Source organism: Triticum dicoccoides, chromosome 1A (genome assembly GCF_002162155.2).
Source record: "Triticum dicoccoides isolate Atlit2015 ecotype Zavitan chromosome 1A, WEW_v2.0, whole genome shotgun sequence".
In the NCBI taxonomy this organism is placed as follows: domain Eukaryota; kingdom Viridiplantae; phylum Streptophyta; class Magnoliopsida; order Poales; family Poaceae; genus Triticum; species Triticum dicoccoides.
Genome location: NC_041380.1, coordinates 565,811,354 through 565,821,388, shown reverse-complemented (window position 1 = coordinate 565,821,388; position 10,035 = coordinate 565,811,354). Strand labels below are relative to the sequence as shown.

The 10,035-nt window shown below is 50.9% G+C and overlaps 1 protein-coding gene across 1 annotated transcript; it reads right to left on the bottom strand.

Annotated features, from left to right (window-relative positions):
- Positions 1 to 7,481: 7,481 nt before the first annotated feature.
- Positions 7,482 to 9,467, bottom strand: LOC119291131 (GDSL esterase/lipase At5g45910-like). Its single transcript, XM_037569847.1, has 3 exons — positions 9,107 to 9,467; positions 8,382 to 9,023; positions 7,482 to 7,793 (listed from the first exon to the last, which is right to left on the bottom strand). The coding sequence occupies exons 1-3, from the start codon at positions 9,357 to 9,359 to the stop codon at positions 7,576 to 7,578; spliced, it is 1,113 nt and encodes a 370-aa protein (XP_037425744.1). The 5' UTR covers positions 9,360 to 9,467; the 3' UTR covers positions 7,482 to 7,575.
- Positions 9,468 to 10,035: the final 568 nt, after the last annotated feature.

Here is a 10,035-nt window from a genome sequence, read left to right as displayed (position 1 = left end):
CACGGGCTACCTCCTGTTGTCCTCGACGCGTCGATCCGTCGCCTCTGGCGCAACTCCGGCAGATGATGCCGCGGTTTGAGGTCGCCGCCGGCCAAAACTCCGGCGTGCTAACGGTCAACGTCATTAGCCGCTAACATCTTCGATAATTACCCCCTGGTGACACCGACTGCTGGGCCCCACGGATAACTAACCCCAGAATTATTTTCTGTTTAGTTTAGATTAAGACGGCCGGCCCCACACATCAGTTGACCATGCCACATCAACGTTGACCTGGCCCCATAGGTCAGCCTCTATTCCTGCCCCGTTACACTGACACGCGGGTCCCACTGGTCAGATTTGACCAAGGGCAGCCCAGTTGACCTGCTGACCGGAGGCTTATGTCATGCCGACGCAATAAGCTATTTTCTGGATTTAATTTATTTTAGAAAATCCAGAAAATTGCCTAAACTTCTAAAAATCATAGAAAATCAACCGTAACTCCAAATGAAATAATTTATATATGAAAAATGATCAGAAAAATCCAATCTATCCATCTGTACCTTTTTCATGCATGTTAGAACAACTTATAGCTACTTTTTAGGAAAAATCAAATGTATGGCATTTAAATAACCATATGTGGAGTTTGAACTTGAACCTAGTGTTCAAACCAACTCCATTTAACTTGTTGCTAGTTGCATTAGCTCAATCAAAAGCATATTGCCATGTCATGATCATGCATCATATTGTTGCATCGCATTGATTGTGTTCTTCCTTGTTTGCCGATAATTGTCCCCTCTCAGTAGACGATGTTCCGACGATGTGATCGATGACACTGATGAAGAGCTATATCTTCAGAAGGGCCAGGAAAGCAAAACCCCCTTGTTCATTCCGATACAATCCCACTCTCTCGCTCCTGCTCTCTTTTACTGCATTAGGACAACACCGATTCAACTGTTACATGCTGCGGTAGCTGAACCCTTTCCTCTGCATGACCTATCATTGCCACAGTAAATAGATGAAACCCACTAGCATGAGTAGGAGTTGTTTGAGCCCTGTTGTGCCTACTCATTCATGCTTGTTGTCATGCCTGCTACTGCTTAGAGTTGAGTCAGGTCTGATTCATCGGGAATGAATTGGAATGTGGTGAACATGTCCTACGTTTGAGAGCTAAGTGTGTGAACACGATTTGGTAAAGGTAGCGGTGAGAGGCCATGTAGGAGTACATGGTGGGTTGTCTCATTGCAGCCGTTCTCAGGAACTGAGTTCTGTGTTTGTGATCCATGAACAGTTACTACCCCACATTGGGTTCCAGTAACTCGGCCCCTCTCGGCTTATTAATCAACTCGATCTCTGTCCAGGAGTTGCAACTAGTTTCTGGTGTTTGTAGGTAGTGTTAGTAGTCTACCAAGTGGCACCCGGTATAGGTGGGCTTGGGACAGACTAGGCACAGTGGCACAGTGTACCAAGTGGCACCCGGATGGTGGGCTTGGGAACCCTGCTCACATCGTTTGGGGCCGTGAGCGACACCTCGGCCGGATCTCCTTGCGGATGGAACCCGAATAGGCGATAAACCTGGACTAGAGACTTGTTGGTTAGTCAGGTCGTGGCCGACTCCCTCGCCAGGCTTCCGCTTGAAGGTTGCCGAGATACACGACGTGTACATGGTGGTATGTGGCGAGAGCGTGTGTGAAGAAGTACACCCCTGCAGGGTTGTCATTATCTATTCGAATAGCCGGATTCCTCGGATATGGAAATTTGGACCCCTTGCATAGTTCATAGACAAGTGAAAGTGGATACTCTAAAATGCGCAAGATAAGCATGAGTGCTATGGATGGCCTTCTCGTAGGGAGACGGGAGCGGATCCATAGTGGTGTATTGATATGGTGAATATGTGGACTCGTGTGCGCCACCTCAAAAGAGTTACCAGCAGTCGTAGTTCAGGATAGCCACCGTGTCAAAGCTGGCTTGCTGCAGTCAAACTCCACCACCCCTTTATTGATACTGATGCATATGTAGCTAGTTCTGATGTAAGTTTTGCTGGGTACATTTGTACTCACGTTTGCCTATTTTATGTTTTGCAGAGAGACGTCAGTCTCGCTAGTAGTTCCACGTGGACTTCGACGTTTAGCTTGTTACCTCAGCTACGATCTTGTACCCTTGGGAGGGTCTTGTAGATAGTCAGGCTTCTCAGCCTTCTTCATTTGTAGTTGTCTGTACTCAGACAAGTTAAGCTTCCGCATGTGCTTGTTGCTTGTATGCTCTGTATGTTGGGTCATGAGACCCATGTTTGTAATATCTCGCTCCTCGGAGCCTAATGAATAAATACTTGAGTCGTAGAGTTATGTTGTGGTGCCATGTTGTATTTACACATATCGAGCATATTGTGTGTATGATTGAAATGCTTGGTATGTGTGGGATCTGACAACCTAGTTGTCTATCCTTGGTAGCCTCTCTTATGGGGAAATGTAGTCTTGTGCTTCCATGAGCCATAGTAGTCCGCTACAGCCCGGTTCACCGGAGTCCTGCTAGCCTAGCACTACTGCTCCAGAGCACTTGACTGGCCGGCGTGTGATTCACTTCATTCCTGTGTCTGTCCCTTCGGGGAAATGTCACACGGTGACATCTGGAGTCCTACCTAGCCTACTACAGCCTGGGTTCCTGGAGTCCCGTTAGCCCAAGCTATAGCCCGGATTCACACGCTGCTAACCGACATGCTCGATGTTGATTCATGTATGCCTGTCCCCGTAAGTTAGTGCCACTTTGGGTTCACGACTAGTCATGTCGGCCCGGGTTCTTTGTCATATGGATGCTAGCGACACTATCATATACGTGAGCCAAAAGGCGCAGACGGTCCTAGGCCATGGTGAGGCGACACCCGTGGGAATACCGTGCGTGAGGCCGCAAAGTGATATGAGGTGTTACAGGCTAGATCGGTGTGACTTGGAATCGGGGTCCTGACATATATTTTGATGTACCGAAGGTTGTTCGGAGTCCCGGATGTGATCACAGACTTGACGTGGAGTCTTGAAATGGTCGAGACATAAAGATCGATATATTGGACGACTATATTTGGGCACCGGAAAGGTTCCGGGTGAGATTGGGACAATACCAGATCACCGGGAGGTTATCGGAACCCCCCGGGAGGTATATGGGCCTTATTGGGCCTTAGTGGAAAGGAGGGGAAAGGAGCAAGGGAGGGGGCGCCCCCCCAAGCCCAATCCGAATTGGGAAGAGGGCCGGCCCTCCTTTCCTTCCTCCCTCCTTCCTGTTCCTTCCCTCTCCTACTCCTAATAGGAAAAGGGGGAGTCCTACTACCGGTGGGAGTTGGACTCCCCCCCTTGGGCGCGCCACCCTCCTTGGTCGGCCCCCTCCTCCACTCCTTTATATACGGGGGCAGGGGGCACCCCAGAGACACAACAATTGATCATTGATCTCTTAGCCGTGTGTGGTGCCCTCCTCCACCATAATCCTCGATAATATTGTAGCGGTGCTTAGGCGAAGGCCTGCGACGGTAGAACATCAAGATCGTCACCACGCCGTCATGCTGACGGAACTCATCCCCGACACTTTGCTGGATCGAAGTCCAGGGATCGTCATCGAGCTAAACGTGTGCAAAAACTCGGAGGTGCCGTAGTTTCAGTGCTTCATCGGTCAGGCCGTGAAGACGTACGACTACATCAACCGCGTTGTTATAACTCTTCCGCTTCCGGTCTACGAGGGTACGTAGATAACACTCTCCCCTCTCGTTGTTGTGCATCACCATGATCTTGCGTGTGCGTAGGAAATTTTTTGAAATTACTACGTTCCCCAACACCAGCCTCGTCCTCCTCGTCGTTGTCGAGGAAGATGACGCCGCGCTCCTCGCGCCCGCGGCACTGGGCATGGAGCTCCCCGTATGCCCGGCGCTGGCGGCGGACCTGCTCATGGACGTAGTCCTCCTTCGCCCACTTGAGAGCGGACTCGTTGTCGGGGGCTGCCATCTCGACATGCTCCGGCTTCACCAGGAGCAGCCCCGGCTCGGGCTTCGGCCAGACCAGGCGGCGGGAGCGCCTCCCCGGAGCCGGACCAGGCGGGGAGGGCCGGGCACCCTCGTTGATGACGAGGGCACCGCTGCAGGTGCGGCACCCGAGCGGCGTCTCCTCTGGCTCGGGCTTGACGGGGCGGAGCGCGGCCGGTGAACCAGAACCCGACGACAAGGACGACCCCGGCTCCATTCGCCGCGGTGTCCAAGAGCTATCACGATGGCGAGAGAAGGTCGGCCGCTGCGGATACTCGAGGCGCGGCACGTTGCCGGTCTCGATGTGGTCGAGGACGGCCTCGAGGGTGCGGCCTGGCACGCCCCACCACTCGCGTCGACTGTCGACATTGAAGCGGCCGCGGGGCATGACGCCGTTGGTGGCAACGATCTGCTCGTCGCGACGGCGCTGGAAGTACATGGTCCAGAGGGTGTGGCTGTCGGCGGCGTAGCGCGGCTCGTCCCTCTGCGCCTGCATCAGGGAAGAGCGGATGCGGGCGATCTCGGCACGCCGCGCCGCTCCTTCGGGCACCGGTGGCACCGGTACGCCGGCGGCGCTCAGCCGCCAGGTCCCTGGCACCCGCATGTCCGGGGGCGCCGGGTACTCAGCCTCGTAGAGCAGGCGCGCCTCCTGCTCTTGGAGGTGGCGGCGACCGAAGCCGTTCGCCGCCACGCCGTTGCCTGGGTACCTCTCGGCCATGTTTCTCGTAGGCAGGAAGAGAGGAGTGTTGCTATCTACGCCGGAAAGGGTGGGAAATGAGAGTTGTGGCGTCCACCGGCGGGGAGGTCGCCTTTTATAGCCGTAGCGGGGCGGTGACGGGCTGCATGCCGGGCGACGCGTGGCTGGACGCGCATCGCGCGCCGCCCGTGAGAGGCATCAATGGAGGCTGACCGGCGTGGCAGCCTTCACATTGATTCCCACGGGAACCGAGGCGATGAGGGCGATGAAGTGGCGTCTCGCTGACTCGACGGGCCCATCCGCTTTCGCGCCGAAACCACTCGCCCCGGCGTCCCCAGGCGCCCCCCAGCGCGACGGGTTCGATCTGGGTCCGTCGGCGCTAGTTTTGGCCCAAACTGGTGAAAAACGGGCTCCTGGGGACGCGACTGCGCCGATTTTTCGGCGCCGACGCAGCAAAAACTCCTTGGGAGGGCCTGCTGGGGGCGTGGCTGTAGATGCTCTGAGCTTCTATGGTGCCTGCTCCTTGTATTGATTGCTATTCTCAAAGACACCGAATGGTAAGTAGGAAGAGCTTAATTTTTTTATTCCAATGATGAGTGATCAAGATTTGGCACATGAGAGAGTGTAACTATTAGTTTCCCTACTTCTTTTCCTTATAACTTATAAGTTACCATTCTTGAATCATTTCTGGAAATATCTAAACCATTTCTCAAATGGTATGTGTTACAAATCCCGACTTAGAAAGGGTCATTTTAGCAGAGCACAATTATTATACTTCCATTTGTTTCTTTGCTCGGCCGAGTTATCTAGTTATGTTATAGATATCCTTGCAAGTATGTGGTGTGTAGAAGCTTGATCCAACCAATATATTTTTCTGAACCATTTGGACCAAGTTGCTTTTAGGAGCTTGTTGCTTTCAGATTCTATAGGCCCCATGAAGATTTGAATCATGTCTGATATCTACCATGTTTCAAAGCTAAGTATTTGGATATCCATCCAAGTGAAGATGCTCTTCAATTTCCTATATTGTTTCAGATGCCACGGGTTATTAGGTGGAGTTTCCTGTACCACCATGTGGTGACCATAAACTTGCAATAAAAACATATCAGAAAATCGCATCGCATAGTGGTACATAGCTTCATAAAACTGTCATACATTATTTTCTTGGTATGCTTTTCCATGACATTATTTTTTATGCCATGAGAATGTGACTAATGTAATTCTTGAGTTATTATACTATCAGGTGATTTTCATTGTTGTTCTTGCATATAGATACATGTGTGACAACATTTGGTCTTTATTCTATCCATTTCCACTGTACTTTAAGGTCACATTTTGGTTGGGCCCATGTATTTATGTGAAGGATTACTTAAATGAACTGCAAAGTAGACCATTGCAGTTTCATTATTTTTTATGTTTAGCATTCTTATCCCTACTACATGTCTTACTATTTGATGCACAAATCTCTACGTGCTAAAAAGAAAGTAAATACAAATCAGCTTTATCACGAACATACTTGGGCATTTGATTAAAATGGATGATTTCTATTGTGCCTACATTACATGCTTGCTATTTAAAATACTATGAGCAAACCGAGGGTTTGCATATTTTCAGATGAATGTATATCCTAATATCTGAACAAACATGTGATAACATTGTTCATAAATAATGTAGCTTTTCTGATTGGTAGAAGCTTTTTTTCTAAAATTTGCAGATTATAGAAGCTTAGTTTACCTATACCAATATAAAAAGATCCAAAAGGGCAGATCCAACTGATCTCGACCATCAAACTAAGTCAATCCAATGACCTAGACTGCTCCAATGACGAGCGTCAACGTGTTTAACGTGCAATTAATATAATACCAAATATAGCACTAATCACAAAATTAACACATAAATAATAGCATACCTAATATTCGCGTGCAATTAATATATTGCCTAAATATTAACGTGTGTTGCACGTGCGCATTTACTAGTGATTAGTAAAAGCTCATCTTGTTCATTTCAGGTATGCTGGTATTAGTGTGTGTTCAGTTAAATGGTCAGCCTAACTAGACTTGAGTTTGCATCTGTATCATATCGCAACGAAGGCATGCATTTTGCATACACCTCCCCTGGGTGTCAACTATAAGGTACCATCACAGACAAGATCATTGGTGCTTTTCTTCTTCGGGATTGGAGGATAACTTTTTGTTGCTATGTATTTGTTCTAGGAAAGGAACTGATGTTGAGCATCCAAGTAGAGATGTGGCCTCTCAATGAAACATTCTTTGTTCTAGCAAAAATCAAACAGTCTTTGTCAATGGTTGCGGACTGTTAGCACTGTAACTTGAACCGTTATTTGAAAAATTGAATTATTTCCCTAATATTTCATGAGTATTATTTATGTGGAATGTATGGGTGCGGCAACGCGCGCCTTCGTTGTGTAGTATTTTTTATAGAAGAAATTTCTAAGGACCACGCGGCAGTCAGGGCTCGAACGTGAATGGGCTATAGTGTGGTCTTTGCAGGCCTAGCCAGCATCATGACACCATGTTCTCGTCGTAGTTATTTATTTGCTAATCCTAAATGAAAGTTACTTAGTGCAATACATGCCCAATGGGAAAAAAGAAATAGAGAACAAAATACAAATTTATACCATTTGACGGAAGCCTGTGTGAACCAACAACATTTTGACGCAATAAGTGTCATATAGGGAATTCGCTGACGTAAGTCGGTCCGGGCAAGCACTAACAATTTATTCAAGAGTTGCCTCCGGTTTTTTTTTCTTGGGCAACGTATACATTTCAACACCACCATATGGCACTGAATCAAACTTCCTTTTTCCATTAGGTAAACTCAACCTCAGATCAAATAATAAATAAATAATCCTACCACAACTCCATAATAAATAAAATAATGTTTATGTGTGGAGGATGGGCGGGCTGGAGTAGGGCCCGTTGAGCCAGCCGTCGCTGATGTGCTTGTATGCTGCCTCGGTGAGGTGGATGCCGTCCCAGCTGAGGTGGTCGGCCGGGTTGGCGCACGCCGCCGCGCCCGGCATCCCGCACCGCGCTCTGTTGGCGTAGTTGTACTTGCCTCCCCCGGAGCCGCAGCACGCCTCGAAAACCGCGTTGAAACCTGCACACACACAGCACAACACCGTTGCGAGTTACTCCCTTCGTTTCAAAATAGATGACCCAACTTTGCACAACACCGTACTCTAGTTGATTGATCACTACCTATAACGTGCATGAACAGTGTCCCGGTCGGCGCTGGTGCTGCATGCGTGCATGTGGACTGCCGGGTCGAGGCATGTGTTGGTTGGGCGTGTCAGTCAGTGTCCATCCACTGTTACTTGGCGATTATTATGTCAGCTCAAGAACTTATGTTGGAATGATTTTTTTCTGAATTATTTGAAGATCTTCTTCTACTCGCCGCCGCGCAGGACATCCAGGGACATATGCCCAGAGTGGGCATGCAAGTAGCACCACACTGATGCTGATGCCGATGCTGACAGTGACACTAGCTAGTGCCGTGTCCACTGCTGCTGCTAGCTCGTGCACAAACGCGGAATCTATCTATCCACACGTTATGCGTGGCTTGTCTGTCCCTGGCGTGTTAGTTAGACTTATTGCCGAAAGAAGATGCCCAACGGCTAGCTAAGACTAAGAGTATTGGTCGGTCGGAAGGAAATTTGGGAACTACTCCGCGTGCACACGTACGTACCGTATTTCTTGGGGTTCTGGACCATGTCGTAGACGGCGGAGTAGAAGTCGCCGTACATGATCCGCGCCGCCCGGCCGTAGCGCTTCCGGAGGCGGGCGATCTTGGCCTGGAGCAGGTTGTTGTGGAACGTGGACAGATCGTTGAACTTGCGGAGGCAGCCGAGGCTGTCGTAGTCGGCGCTGCTGTTGGTGCCGTAGACGGTGAGGTAGATGGGGAAGCAGCCGATGGGGAGCACCCCGGGCACCACCACGTCCCTGGCCCCCATGCCCACCACCTTCTCCACGCCCCTGATGATGGTGTTGACGATCTTGGGCGTGTACCTCCTCGCCTGGTCCGCGCTGTAGTTGCCGAACAGCATCGCGTTGTAGTCGTTCCCGCCGAACTCGCCGAACACCACCAGCGAGTCCCGCAGGTAGCGCTTGCAGGCGGTGGCGTCGCCGCACACGGTGGCCGTGATCTGCTGGAACCACTGGATTTGGAGGCTGATGGGCCCATTGTTCCAGATCTTGTCGGAGAGGCCGAGGCCCCGGAAGAAGGGCGCGTCCATGGCCGTCGCCCCCGTGATGGCCATGTTGGCGCCCTGCTTGAAGTCCGTGCCGTTCGCCTTGGACGGCGGTAGGAACGGCACCCCAAACTTGGTGCCTGCATGCAATCGTACGTCAAGCAAGAACGATTTATTTGAGCAAGATGGAGTGTGTGTGTGGAGAACCGAGCACATCACTTACTGAGGAAGTCGACGATGACGCGGCCGTCGGAGCACCGGCAGGTGGGGGTGCCGAAGTAGGTCTCGCCGTAGGGCGGCTGCGTGAACGTGATCGCCGTTGGCTTCCCGCTCGTGCACAGGTTGCCCGTGTCCGTGATCGAGTCGCCGAAGTTGAACACCGCGTTGTACTTCTGGGCCTGGGCCGACGCCGCGCCCGCAAGAAGCAGCAGGGCCAAGCATGGCAGCAGCTGCTGCCGCATCGCCGACGACCTCATCGTCCCAGCCGCTGGCTGCTGCGGACGAGAGAGCAGGAGAGGGAGGGAGGCACGCAAAGCGGCAAAGAAGAAAGCTACGGAAAGGAAAAGGAATGGGGATGCTTCATGCTTGGCCAGTGGCCGGGCTTTCTATAGCCCCCGTGACCCGCGCTTTAATCTGCTTTCGAATCTCTCGCCCGCCCGGCCGACCACACTCCAATGGCTGTGACTGAGAACGAGCGTCATGCATGTTACTCCTGTTAGAGTTTGAGCTGTTCATCTTATGTAATTAATCTTAACCTATTTCTATCTCTTTCTCCTCCCGTAGCTATCCCTGTCTCCTAAACCAAACCAGATCGGTATTCTCTCTGAACTTGTACGCTACGGCAAGGCACGTTCGCCTCAATATAAATACATACGATGCGGCTCCCTCGAGGAGTAGGAACGCTTATACCTATTCTTACATGGCATCAGAGCTAGCCTCTTCCCTATCATCTAGCGACACAACAAAAATAACCAGAACCCTAGCGCCCTTCCTTCGTCTTCATCATGAGTTCCAGCGTCGTCGGCCTCAACCTCGGCGCTCCTCCAACAGAGAAGTTCGCAAGGGGGAATTACCTCTTATGGAAGGCGCAAGTTCTGCCAGCCCTGCGAGGCGCGCAGGTGACCGGTCTTCTCGACGGCAGCGATGCAACGC